The 14598-nt window shown below is 39.5% G+C and overlaps 1 protein-coding gene across 1 annotated transcript in view; it reads right to left on the bottom strand.

Annotated features, from left to right (window-relative positions):
- The window catches only part of p2rx3b (purinergic receptor P2X, ligand-gated ion channel, 3b), a 32345-nt gene extending 22878 nt beyond the window's left edge, over positions 1-9467 (bottom strand). Inside the window, exons 1-9 of the mRNA XM_023397237.2 lie at positions 9037-9467; positions 5783-5918; positions 5631-5702; positions 3831-3900; positions 3626-3719; positions 2511-2588; positions 2264-2405; positions 848-984; positions 425-518 (exon numbers count right to left, since the gene is read on the bottom strand). Coding sequence (XP_023253005.1) covers positions 425-518; positions 848-984; positions 2264-2405; positions 2511-2588; positions 3626-3719; positions 3831-3900; positions 5631-5702; positions 5783-5918; positions 9037-9158 — 945 coding nt within the window. The 5' untranslated portion in view covers positions 9159-9467. The remainder of the gene's footprint in view (positions 1-424; positions 519-847; positions 985-2263; positions 2406-2510; positions 2589-3625; positions 3720-3830; positions 3901-5630; positions 5703-5782; positions 5919-9036) is intronic.
- Between the last annotated feature and the right edge of the window lie 5131 nt (positions 9468-14598).

The following is a 14598-nucleotide window of genomic DNA, read 5'->3' as shown; positions in this document are numbered from 1 at the left end:
TTGCTGCTGGAAGAATGTTTGGAATGCCTTGTGTGATAATAAAAAGAGAGGAGACGGTGGAGTTTGCTCAGAGCGGGTTGGAGATTGTAACTGAGCAAATCTCTGTCCGTTCTCCTCGCGAGTAGGAAATAACGCCCTTGTATTTCTCTTCTGTGTTTCAGTATTAAATGTCTTAGGTGGTGTAAACCTGACACAAAGTTAACCCTTTTAAGACCATACTGTTACTGAGATCACATGTAGATGTATAAATTATTCTGTTTATGCAGCAAGACATTTGTGACACTTTAGATGCCTAAAAGGAAAGTATAAAGTAAATAATAATAAAGTATAAAGAGCAACATGTAGCTTCCATTTTGTCTTCAGTATAAAGTTAATCCTGTCTGAATGGACACATTTAAATCTTGTTATATTCATTGAAACTCACATTTCCATTGACCAGAACATCAAACCTAATAGCATAGGCTTTGACCAGCGTACGGTAGTCTGTCCCGTTCTCCATCTTATAGTATTTGGCAAACCTGTGAAGACAGACAGATCACACTATTTTTTATATAATAGAAACTATTGGAATCTTCTGTATCAGTGTGCACCTGAGAGGTAAATCTCTGGTTTAATAGAGAAAAAAGATCAGAACCAGAAGAGAGGATTTAGATGTAACACTTGAATATACCATCAGATATGTTAATATTTCATGTGTAAAAGTGAGTTTTGTTCGAATGTTGTTGGTAGAGGAAAGGTCATGTGTTTACTAAGATAATTAGATATCATCCTGTGCAGAGCATGAATTTCTCCAATTCAGTCGAGCTCTCTGGATCAGCCACATCAGACCAACAGCTGAGCTAAGTACCTGAAATTGTATCCCGGTGAGACAGCGTTCTTCTGCGACATGGCATCCAATCGGGTGAACGAGTAGGAGGGGTTGCACTGGTCATCTGACTTGTCCAGATCACACATCCAGCCAATCTTTATTCCAATCACTCCTCCCTTTCAACATGAGAGAGGTAAACGGATGAGTGACGCTACTATTTACAGATGTCCCCTACATGTTTCACATGCAGGCAATGGGTAGAGGCTAGCTACATCGCACATCAACAGGGCCCCCATTTAAAGAGTTAGGGTTAGCGTTCACAGCAATCAACTGTGTAGTGTCTTTATGGGAGGTTTATAGTTGTCATTGCAACATGTGCCAGTATGATGGGCCATCAGGGGCCCCTTTTCTCCTTGAAGGCCCCAGACATTTGTCTGGTTTGCCTCTCCTGACAGAGCACCCCTGCATGCAACTAATCTGCACTGGCTGTTATGTTTGGGATTAACTATTGGAATATGAATCTGTTTGAATGTGTTACTCTTCTTTACTCAGGAGTACAGTCTTATAATACTGCTGCTAATGTTCTTTTACATATGTCTTATTCAAATTGACCTCTACAGCTTTTGACCTATTTCACAATAGGTATTTCTGTATTTATAAATATTAATTAGTATATATGAAGTTATTTTACATAGTTGGAATTGGAAAAATATATACTAGAAAATCCTTCCAAAAAAATATAAATATTTACTTCTCACCTGTTTTCACAGATGAAAATAAAATCAGAAAAAATTATCCTGGAAAAAAAAAACAAAAAAAACAAAACAAACTAGAATCACCTCCTGGTGGTCGTCTGCCTCCTCCACTCACAGACTAGTTTTAGGTTACATCCCCGTTTATCAAGAGTCATAGAAAATACGAACCATTTGTGTGAAATTTTGTCATAATTACTTTGTGAAGTCTCGAGTAATGGCTAAAAATAGTTTTCTGAGGTCACCGTGACCTTGACCTTTGGCTACCAAAGTCGAATCAGTTCATCCTTGACTCTAAATGAATGTTTATGTCAAATTTGAAGAAGTTCCATCAAGGCGTTGCGGAGATATTGCGTTCACAACGCATTACTGTGTTTTGTGAGGTCACCATGAACTTGAAATTTGATCTTTGACCACCAAAATCTAATCAGTTCATCCTTGAGTCCAAGTGAATGTTTACGCCAAATTTGACACAGTGCCCATCAAGGCGTTTCTGAGATATTATGTCCACGAGAATGGGACGGATGGACAACCTGAAAACAATATGGCTGCTGCTCTGACTGTCACTGGGCGGTGGAATAAAATTGCCTTTCAGGCCTTCTGTATAATCAGGCCAAGGCACAGGACTTATTTGATTCCAGTTACATAAAAAATCATGTGTCTAGACTTGGACGTGAGACACGAGAAAGTGTGTGGACGCCACCTTGTCTGCCAGTTTAGTGAAGTTCTGCCGCGCGTAGTGGACCACGTCTCCCACTCTGAAGATGGGGCAGTAGGTGTTGTTGATCATGTCAAAGTTACATTTTTGGATGTAATCACCAGTGATTGTCGGAAGGAAGTTCCCTCTGCGCACACACACACACACACACACACACACCATCATGTCGGCATGTGAGACTTCAGAATCATCGTCATCATCATCATGGTGTTTAAAATGATACTTGTCATACTTGGTGTAGTTGAAAGTTGGGAAGCGGATGCTGTTCTTGATGAAAATGGTGAAATTCTCCACTTCCATCATTGGTGTACTGAGAGAGAGAGAGGGAGGGAGGGAGAGAGAGTGTAACTGCAGACATACAGAGTATTCTTTGTTTTTTGTCCCCAGAATCTATAAAAAAAAAAATCGGGCAATGTGCGTTTCAATGTGAAGTTCCATCTGATTCACCTCAACACACTCACATCCATCACCTCCTCTCATGTCTGTAGAGCATCAGAATACAGACTTAAAGACTTGTTACTGGGCTCCTCTATGAGGACTGTAAAATATAACATGCACTGTTCTATGTTACTACTAAAGTCATAGACTCTAATAATACATGAGCCCATAATGTATTAAATTTAAACCTACTAAACATCTATTCTTGCATCCAGTTTACATTTCTAGTCTACTCATGTATTTTCTGTTTAAATGGGATGCTATAATGGAATTGGCAATATCAGTTTTGAATTTTAAAACTGTGGGTGCACTGCTTGTGCAACTGGGTTGGGGATCACAACTGAAGCGATAGTCATTGCTCTCCTCACTGTATCAAGTTCTTGTAGGGCCAGACCAACCAATCAGATATCAATAAACTTTGATTTTATGTTGAATGTGGCATTTTTATGATTGGTCAAATCGACAAGGACAAAATAAAATACTCAGTTACTCACTACTTCAGTTATTTTTTGAATTTTGGGATGAAGCAGGACTTGGGTGCGTCTATGGGTGAGTGCGTATGTATATGTTTACATGGTGCAAGTGTGGGTACATTTACGTATGCGCATGTGTATATGTATATGTATGTTAAGTCAAGATATAATTCTTCACTGTCGTGATGGTGCATTTTGATTTATGTCTTTATTTTTAATTTATTCTATTTTATTTGATTTATTTTCCGGGTAGGATGGGAAGGGTCAGCAGGTGTGGGAGAGGTTCGGCCTCCGAGAGCTTGTGTCTGTGTGTGTGAGTTTAATTGAGTTTTAATCATGATCTTTTATCAGCAGCTCAGGTCAGTGTTCTTCATTATAACAGTACAGAAGTGTGATGGTGGAGAGAAGCTCTGTCACATGCACAGCATCGCCTTACGTCTTGATGGTATCTATCTCCGCAGGACACCATCCTTTTATCTGACACATCTTGACGGTGGCATTGAAAGGAACACACTTCCCTGTGAGGATACCTGAGGAGGAAAAGAAAAGCTTTCAAACAAACAGAAACAGACAAACAATTCATCAAACACTGTGAGGCAAAAATGAGAGGAGAAGAAGAAGAGAAAGACAGAAGGTCTCACCGTAACTCCCTGGTTTATTGAGGTGTCTGGTGCAGTCGCTGTCCTGGGTACAGGAATACTTCTTCTCACTCTAGGTAACATCCAATTACACACACACACACACACACACACACACACACACACACACACACACTAGATCCAATAACGTATGATGGGAAAGGGGTGTAATAGAGAAATCATATTCTGCACTTTGTATAACCCTGGTGTGAATCTGTTCTCAGATGTATTCTCCTTATCTGGTGCTATCCAGGACAAACTAAGGAGTAGTTTGGTCTTGAACATACAGCTGCTTCTTCTTGGCAGTTTAGACAGTCAGGAATTGTTCACACACACCCTGCCCCCTTTCTTTCTTTTCCCAGTAAAGTTCATGTACACTTTTTGTTCGATATTAGTCTGCAGTTGCACTCTGTTGTGACTGTACGCTGATCTTTTGCAAAGCTCTTATTAAAATACACAAAGACAACTTGATCATTTCGTCAACTTTCCATCACAAGGGACAGAAATTGCAGTTCTCTTCCTCATCTTTGGATATATACATGCAGAGGTCCAGTCTCTCCTTCAGGGATGTTTCCAGCTCAGTGAATAAAATCACTGTACCAATGGTTAAATTATGGAGGGGCTCAAAACAATAATACAAAAAAAACTGCATGCTGCAATGAATGACATGAATAAATCCTAAATATAATTACTGGTAGTTGTAAATGTGTGTGTGGCTCTGCCCTGGTCAGTCTGCTCAGTGCAGCTAACTTCATCAGACTTTATCCAATAATGTGTGAAACGTGATATTTGTGTATCATGGCTCGTCTGCTGCCTTCATGTGTTGTCTTCTTAATGCGTAGAGCAGCTGAGGAAACCTTGGCAGCAGTTTAGCCAGTGAAGCAAGAGCACAGACTGCCACAGACAGAGCTTATTGTTTAACACTGAGCTCCTGCAGATTGTTGGCAGCTGCGACTAAACGGTACAAAAACAGTTTTGGTCTCTATAGCTAATTTCCTTACAACAGTTTATACAACTCACCTGTTTACATTTTATTTAGCACTAAAGTTATGGAGAATTGGGGTATGGCCTCTTTGAGTGACAGGCGGGTCAACATATGCTTCAGTCTCAGCTCTACCCACCCCTTTCTCTTTGCTTGTTTTTGGATTAGCTGGGAGTTAGGGGGCGGAGTCAGACACTGCCATGATGGTTGACGGCGCAGCAGCTCACTATGAGCTTCAGAAACCTGTGGGTGACATCACGAAGGCTACGTCCATCTTTATCTACAGTCTACGGGTACAACCCGCTGTTTTCTGTCTCATACTCTGCGTGGTAGCATATCATCCGATTCATTCTCAAACGGCTCATTTTTGTTGATGCTATAGATGGATTATTATGTTGTCCTGTAAATTTGGTTCATAAAGGAACATCATATACCTTTTACAACAATATGTGAGCTGTGACATATTCACACCTTAGAACTTTGAGTTCATATGACACAGTTTGTAATGTAGGAAACAAATCCATTCTTTATCAATTATGAAGACTCATATCTATGTGCCTGGATCAGAGACAGTTGTGAAAATTAGGGCAGAGTGGCAGCATTATTAGTAGGAAACATAGTGACTGTGAAGAGGCAGGTAGAAAGGCTGCAAAGCTGAAATTAGAGGCAGTCAATGGAAAGATGCAGCAGATGAAGATTCATCTAGCTAATCTTAGCTACTTTAGCTTGTACACAACTTGTAATGCCAGTAGAAGTATTAGTAATGGTGAGGCAGTAACAATGGCGGTAGTACTGCAGTAATGGCAGTTACAGTAGCTGACCTCGGGGCAGTATCCTTGGACCTGGTTGTCTGTGGTGATCAGTTTGGTGATGATGCAGAAGACTGAAGCTCCCTGTAAAAAACACATATATAGCACATCACTCAATCAATCAATCAATATATCTATCTATTTATCTATCTATCCATCCATACCTGTGTAGGAGTAACGTAGTCTGCAACATCCATCACCTTGTCATTGTAAATTCCAAAACCTTTGACCTTGGTCATCACCGAGGATTCAATAGCTGTGTCTCTCACTTGGTAGGCCTTCTCATAGACAAAGACCCACCTGAAGCAAACACACACACACACACACACACACACACACAGTTCCTGTGTATTTCTGGACGTCATTCTGCAGGGAGCCTAGTTCTCTGCATACAGCTACAATGCTAAAAAACATCTGAAATATCCCTTTAATTCTCCAGTGTAAATCAGAGGAAAGGTACCTAATAAAAAAAAACACAAATCACTGCAGCTGCAGCAAATGGGTTTTTATCTAGAAAGTAACACAAGAAAATATAATAAAAGCACAAGTGGAAGGTATCCATCATTTAATGCTTTCTTTCTTTCTTTATTTGTGCGTATGTGTTTGTGTAATGATGCTATTACACTTCAACTCTACCAATATCAGAGAACAGCTTAAAAATGTCAAATTGTTCATCGTTACAGTATCGGAAAATTAAAAAAAAAAAATATTATTATTATAAAAAATTAGTGTAAGACATTCAAAAGCTTATCTGACCAATAGCAAGACAGTTAATTTTGTTGTACACTGTGCAGTGACAATTAAAGGCATTGAATTGAATTGAATTGAATTGAATTGAATTGAATGAATTGAATTGAATTGAATTGAATTGAACTGAATTAAACTGAATTGAAGTTACACACCTTTACATATCTACAGAACAGAAGGAAGTCTGACCACCAGCTTCGGTAAACGAATCCTAACTTAAATCCATTTCTGAGTTAGAGTAACCCAAACCCCCATAATACACTACTTATTATAATTTTGATGATTAACTAGAAATACTAGTTACTACAAACAAACCTAAATTATCTTAAACTACAAAAAAAAAAACTCATAAGATGCTACCATAATTACACTGATAACTACAAAATTCCTGAAGAAATTTTGAATGTGCCTGCTGCTTGGTGTGTATCCATCACACACGTTTCAATCTCTACAGAGGACGTTACTTTGAGTTTTATTCATGTTGTAGAGAATAATAATATCTCTGACCTCAGTCACTGCAGGTATCCCTCAAAAAGCTCTTTCGCCAGTCCTCACATTTTCAAAGTGACCTCACAATGATCGTTTTGAACCTCAATCGGTCCCCACAACTACAGCAAGACACGTATACACACATGTACACGCCCTAACAAAAGCTGATCCACAATAAAGCTACTGTGATGTCTCCTGCTAGAGCAGAACAACATGTACAATAGCAAAAGATGCCCTAAGTTAATCAGTCTAATTAGCCAATCACAGTCAGTCGTGTGAAAGTTTGGGCAGCAACTGCACTTCTGTCAATGTGCGTGTATTTATTGTTGTGTGGCAGTAGAGCTTTCTACCATAGAGCCTCCAAAAAGCTTGTGTTACCACGTTGAGACACTTATATAGTAAATATCCAAAGGTGGAGATGGTTTGTCTGTCAATGTTCATGTATGTTAGAAACTGCCTAAGCTTGACCTTCGAAAAGCCCTCTGAAGTTTTCAGGACCAGCCAAAATGACCTCACAAGGTTTTTTAACTAACTTTGACTGTGAAGGGATTTGAATTGACTGTTCTGGTTTGTTTCAGCCAGTCGCTCAGTTTACAACAGTCAGCCACGTTTTAAGATTCATGGAAAAGCAAGATAATCAGTTACATACAGCTTTCGTTGTAGCGTTTCCCAACAGTTCGTTATTGGCTTAACCAGCGCAATGTTGTGTAAAAGACAGCGGCAGTCGGAGAGGAAACAGATGAAAACATCTCTTTTCTGTTTGTTGTTTGTTTGACAGCTGATTGGATAAAGTTCGTATTGGCCTTTTACGTTTTATTGCACTTACAGTAAAGTTCAGTGATAATTGTCGTCAACTCAAGTAATCTTCAGTTCTCTTTACTTCACCTGGTTTTGTGCCTGGAGCAGCGTGTGTGTGTGTGTGTGTGTGTGTGTGTGTGTCTGCAGCCCCGCCTCTCCCGGAGACCAGAGAGCAGTGTGAGCATAAAAGACAAATAGAGAATAAATATATGGCGCTAAATAGTGACTTGCCGCCAATCAATCAATGTATGTATGAGAAACGATTCGTAGACGCAAAATATAGAGGTGGATTATAGCGACTAATTGCGGCAGTCCTACAAACAACCACAAATCAACACACACACGTTTACACAAATACACTGTTTATTTACCTCAGAGTTGCTCTCATACCTGACTTAAAAGGCTAAGAGTTAATGAGTCTAATCAGCCAACCAGTTAGAGTGCACGAAATGTCATCCACTCTAGCTCTGAGTATTCCGCGCAATACACACCCATTATAAAATCTGAAACGGTCTAAAAATGACACAAAACGTAAACTGCGTCAAAATACCTATTTAACCCAAAAGATTCTCAAGTCTTTAACGTTTCAACGATTTTTCTACATTGAAGTATGACGCAGCAGTAGAGCTCTAGAGGGCTGGGTTTGGTCGTTTTCAAGACTTCTCCCCATTTATTCTCTGTAGGATTTTTTTTTTATTGCCATTTAGATGGATGGATGGATGGATGGAAGGATAGATAGATAGATAGATAGATAGATAGATAGATAGATAGATAGATAGATAGATAGATAGATAGATAGATAGATAGATAGATACTTTATTTATCCCCTAGGGGAAATTCATGTGTCCATTAGCTCATTGTTGATAATAATACAAACAGTTACTTACTTATTTACGTCACCATGGTTACTATTGTTTTGGTTTTCTCAAAGCTGCAGGACTAGTTACGCGCCGAAATTTCAATACAGAAGATGAATAAGTCGAATAAGTATGCAGGACATATATGCCTTCAGCGCTATTGCATTGCAGGCACATAATAAAATGCTTGACAGTAATACAAGTGATGATATAATAGGGAGGTGTATTGTCTGTGTCTTAATTTTTAACTTGTGCTATCATGTAGCCTATTAGTTAATTGTCAATTAATCAATATAGTAGTCAATGCCAATTTATTGTATGAAATACAAATGTATAAACATTTCATGTATAAACTATACGATGGTTTATAGAGAACGGCCATGCCCCTTTTTTATTTTTGCACTGTTTTTTTCTTTTTTTTTAATAAACATATACAAACGTATAAACATTTCTGTAACTGGCAGCTGCTGTTCTTTAATTAAACCACACCATCCCACAAATACACCAAGGTGAAGGGAAATACTCACCCAATAAAGTAAGTGATGATGAGGAGTTGGACAACTCGGTTGATGATGCCGATGGTCCAGCTCTTCACCACCACCGACTTGGTGGTTTCATAGGTGAAGAAGTCCGTTATACACGACCACATCCTGGCAGTGTCAGTAAATACCAAAGATCCGCTGTTTGTCTATTTTCTGTATCTGATTTGACTGATAGAAATTTGAAGAAAATTACAACTACAGATTCATGTCCCGGGATCTAGTCGACATCTTCAGTTATTAACTTGTGAAGAAAACACAGTGAGAGCAGTATCCTGAAGTCCAGGACTTGTATGTCTCCTTTTTCAAGGAGAAGTCTTTGAAAACAGAGAAATGCCCATCGCCTGATCTTCAGCTGATGCTCTCTTCCTGTAACTTCAGACTTAATACATATTAACTAGTTAACAGGTTAACAGCTCTCTCTCTCTCTGTCTTTGTCCTTAGCTCTATTCACCCATTCTGCCACTCTCTTCTTTCCTCTCTCTCTCTCACTCTCTCACTCTCTCTCTCTCCCTATCTCTCTCTCTCTCTGATTTATCTCTGACTCTCTGTTTCCCCTCCTCCCCTGAAATTACTCCTCACAGTCCCCCTCCCTCCTTCTACTCGATGCACGATGGATGTTCAGGGTAAAGTTTTCTGTATCTACAGTTATGGCACAAAAACAACAGCAAGTGTATTATAATAAGAGTAGTCCCTACACTCAGAGAAACGGGTATGGTACAATAAAAAGTACATAACTGTACTTTTAACAAGATGAAGGTTCAGGCAGATGATGCTGCAAATCAGGGATCACAAAATCTTGATTTAAATAGAGAGTTGTGTTTGTTGTAATAAAATATTACAATTATAATTTTATCAGCTTCAGTAACAACACAGCTGAGTGTGTGTTTTAGTGATTTCCTCTAGTCTTTACATTGTTCTAATGGTTTTAATAATGTTGTAGGGTCATGCGGCAGGCTCACAAAGCCAGTGATAAAACACTGAATGAAGTGAATGTAATACAGTATGCGAGTCATGAATTTGTGTTTTGTAAATGTACTTTTACTGAACTTTGTTCCTGTTTTGTGTCTGAAACCAAAATGAAATTTCTCTTGGTTGTAATCAGTGATAAGAGAATGGCTCCTCCGGTCTTATGCTTCAACTTAATGTTGAATAGCTGCTTTTTCTCATGTGCTGGAACAAATCAGTTCTATCAGAACAATACATTGAAACACACTGAAAATGGATCAGTTTACATATAGAAAATTGATTTTGTTAAAGATGTAAACTAATTGTTGTTTTTTAAATACATTTTGGTCAATACCTGTAAATGTTTTTACCTCAAAGGTACAAAATGACATGTCGCTCCAACTGTACCTTATAAGGTACCAATTCAGGAGGTGCCTCAGTGGCTCACCTGGTAGAGCGTGTACTACATGGGTTTAGTCCTAATTGCAGTGGCCACAGGTTCAAGTCTGACCCTTGGCCCTTTATCACAGTTCAAGGTTCTTCATATGTCATGTGCACAGAGATACTAAGTGAAACATGAAGGGGATGCTCAGCTCAGCTACTTTGCTAAAATATAATAAGATAAAAGGAGTAAAATAAATAAAAATTACTTGTGCAATATAAATACAATTTTAAGAGCAACATATACAAACAATACAAACAACGTTACACATGTAGCAGATTTGTTACAATTTTACAGTAAAAGTGACCTGGCGTGCCATTGAAGTGACAGTGCAGAACAAACGGACAGTATATGCAGTATTTGAAAGTGTTCAAACGTGTGGAACTTTGCTGAGGTGAAGAGTGTGTGTTCAGGATACGGATGGCCTGAGGATAGAAACTCCTCTTCAGTCTTTTGGTTTTGGCCAGAGGTGGAAAAAGTACAAAAATTTTGTATTCAAGTAAAAGTACCAATACTTTGATGAAATATTACTCAAGTAGAAGTAAAAGTACTCATTTGAAAATGTACTCAAGTAATAGTAAAAAGTAGTTCATTTGAAATGTACTTTAAGTAAAAGTTACTTAGTTACTTTCTTTGTGTGGGGTGTGAGGGTAGTAAAAATAGGACAAGGGGTCAGAAATCCAAAACTATTTTGTTTTTAATTAAAGAACAAGTGTAACAAATGTAAGTGCAAAAACAACAACTTCACAACAACTGAACTTCTTGTTCAGTTTAAGTAGCAACTTAAAGTTAGTTGTTTTGTAAAGTTAGTCACTGTTGGTTCTGGCCATTGGTTTACTGTCAATGGTTCTGGCGCGTATTTTTCCCCTGTAGGTTGAATTGTTATTTTTACTCAGTAACGGATAGGATTTATAAAGTAACTAAGTACAATACTTGAGTAAAAACATACTCAAGTAAAATACAAAATACCGATTTTAAATTGTACTTAAAAAATACAAAATACACAAAAAAAGTATTCAATACAGTAACGTGAGTAAATGTATTTTGTTACTTTCCACCTCTGGTTTTGGCCATATGACTGCAGAGGTGTCCTGTAGGCTGGGAAGGGGTATTCTAGTGGTGCATTCAGCTGAACGTACCACTCTCTGCAAAGCGCTGTGGTCACAGGCAGAGCAGTTCCTGTACCAGGCGATGATACTGCCTGTCAGGACACTCTCCACAGCCGAGGAGTAGAAGGCCTTCAGGATGGAGGGTGAGATGTTAAATTTCCACGGTTGTTGGAGGAAGTAGAGCCTCTGTCTTGATTTTTTTAGTATGTGATGGGGTCCAGGTGAGGTCCTCAGCAATGTGTACCCTGAAGTATTTAAAGCTGGAGAGGCCCTCTCTACCGGTTGTGCGTTGATCTTTAATGGGGTGTATCTGCTGACCTGCTGTCTCCTAAAGTCCACCACCATTTCTTTAGATTAGCTGACGTTCAGGTTCAGGTTTTTGGACTGGCACCACTGTGCTAGGTCATCTACCTGGTACAAGTCGGCGTGTTCAGTGTTGTTGGTGATCAGGCCTACCACCACTGTGTCCTCAAATTTGGTGATGGAGGTGGAGCTATTGGTGGCCTTGCAGTTGAGGGTGTAGATGTTGTACAGCAGGGGGCTCAAGACGCAGCCCTGAGGAGAACCTGTGCTGAGGGTTACTGAGCCGTAGGTCAGTTCACACACCTGAACCACCTGAGGCTGGTTGGTGAGGAAAATGTGGACCCAACTGCACAGTGTCGTGTTCAGTCCTGGTTCAGGCCAGGGTGAGGGGGACTATAGTGTTGAATGCTGGACTACAGTCAATGAGCAGCATTCTGGCATAGTTTTCCCTCCCCCCAACCAGGGGGGTTAGGGTGATGTGCAGAGGTCTTGGAGATGGTGTCGTCTCTGCACCTGTTGGCTCTGTAGGCAAACTGGAGGGGGTCGAATGAACTGGGCAGGGATGAGCAGATGAAGTCCTTCACCAGCCTCTCGAAGCACTTCAACACCACTGATGTCAGGGCCACCGGGCAATAGTCGTTTAGGCATGAGGGGCAGTTGTTTTTCAGCATAGGGACGATGACGGACCGCTTGAAGCATGAAGGAACAATGGTTTGGGCAAAGGATGTGTTGAAGATGTTTATAAACTTAGGGGCTAGTTGGTTAGCACAGGATCTCAAGACCCGGCCAGAGAAACCGTCAGGTCCAGCCACTTTCCTGCTTTTTGCCCTCCTCAGGACCTTCCTTACGTCACTCTGTGTGACAGAGAATGGGGGTTCCGCGCTGACGGCAACATTCTCAGCAGCGATTATGGCCAGGCTGCATGTCTCTCCCTGACTTTCCTGTGTCTCTCTCACTGCACCTATCAATTAAGGCAAAAATGCCAAAAAATAACTTAAAAAAAGATACCAATTCTGTACCTTTCCAGTGGGTATATTTTTGTACCAGGACATAAAGGTACATTTTTGTCATTAGGGGAACAGAAATGTTCTTTTAGAGGTCCAGATAAGAAGGTACAAAAATATACCAATGTTCAAAGGTACAGTGCTGAACCCTGCTAGGGGACAGCTGGAGCCACAAAGCCTTTGTACCTTTTTAGGTCCATATTTGTGCTTTCATTTCTTAGAGTGTAAAAGGTGACACCAAAATGACATATTCCAGTCAAAGCAGTGTTACAATCTATATTCTGCTTTCAGAGGTTTTAACACAGAAATGTTCTTTCTATGTAATTCATTATTTCATAAAGTATGTGTAACTACTGGGAATAAGAATGATCTTCAAATGCGTTTACCCTCCAGTCAAAGGTGCAGTAGATGATTCTGGAGAAATATGGGGTTGGTTCATTCAGGCCTCTGTGATGTCAACCACAGGTTTCTGAAGAGAGTGCTGCTCCGCCACCCCCATCTTGCCAGTGCCTGACTCCGCCCCCTGACTTCCGGCTAATCCATAATCTGGTGGGGTGTGTGTGGAGCCGAGACTTTGGTGCATACTGGGTTAATGTGGCAAACATATGCTCCCGTTAGCATCATTAGCACAAATGGGCGTCTTGCTCAAAGTTTAACTCAATGATAATTCTTTTTCTGGCTAATTAAAGAGTTAAGCAACAAGACAAGGTATGGTGAACCCAGACACTGATACCTGCTAATTGTTGCTAACATATATAAAATAATACTACAATTTCACTCACCTCAAAAACACAGAAGCACAGACTTCCTCGTGTTCTGTTAGTTAATTTACCATCAACAAGCTAAATTAAAGTTGCAAGCAGCATTGAGTGGGCCCTCACAATGCTGCGCACCTCGGGAGGGCTCGCAGCATGTGATTTCAAGCGGTCGCACATCGTAATGACTGCTCGACACCGCACTCATAGGGTAAGATTTATCGCACAGACTAAGTGGCAGCAGAAAAGATTTAAAGCATTTTTATATGCAATTAAATCAGGTCCGCAACGTTGAGCCAAAAACCATGCAATAAGCACATATGTGGCAGTTTGTAAGATGATCATATATCAAAATTGAATGTACTCCAGAGTCCACAAAGTTCAACGGAAATGTAGAATTTGAACAGAGAAGCATCATCTAGGTGTAAAGCATACTCTGACCACGTCTCCACATCAAACTCTATAGGAATAATAAATTAAAAAGTTAGTACTTTTATTGTGGATACAGTGTAAATGTGATTGTTTTGTGATTTAATATTTAAAGGGGAATTAGATAATTGTTTATATTGGGAAAGATAATAATTGTAGTTAATAAAATGATATAGAATTAACATTTTACATAACTTTGACCCTTAATAAAATGTAAACAGGTGAGTTATATAAACAGTTGTCATAAAGGAGGAAATTAGCAATAATGATCAAAACTGTTTTTGTACCTGTAAACATGTTTATTTCTGCTGCAAAGTTGGAGAGCAGCAAAAAAGAAAATAATGCTCTGAAAAGTAAGATGGTGTTAATATCGTTGATTTAATTGGTGTTGAACGTTGTGATGTTATAAGGAAAACGAGTCATCATTCAGTTTAAAGCTTTAGAGCTAAAAATCACATTGTGAGTTCGGACCTCCTCCAGTCAAATCCTTATTTTATAACTGTAACGTCGTCTGACAAAATCACCAAACACATAAATGAAACACAAAGACTGAGCTGTGA

The sequence above is a fragment of the Seriola lalandi genome, unplaced genomic scaffold, assembly GCF_002814215.2.
Source record: "Seriola lalandi dorsalis isolate HSWRI2012SDOR001 ecotype SW California unplaced genomic scaffold, Sedor1 jcf7180002055006, whole genome shotgun sequence".
Classification (NCBI taxonomy): domain Eukaryota; kingdom Metazoa; phylum Chordata; class Actinopteri; order Carangiformes; family Carangidae; genus Seriola; species Seriola lalandi.
The sequence above is the reverse complement of the archived record's forward strand: the minus strand, read 5'-3'. Positions and strand labels throughout refer to the sequence as shown.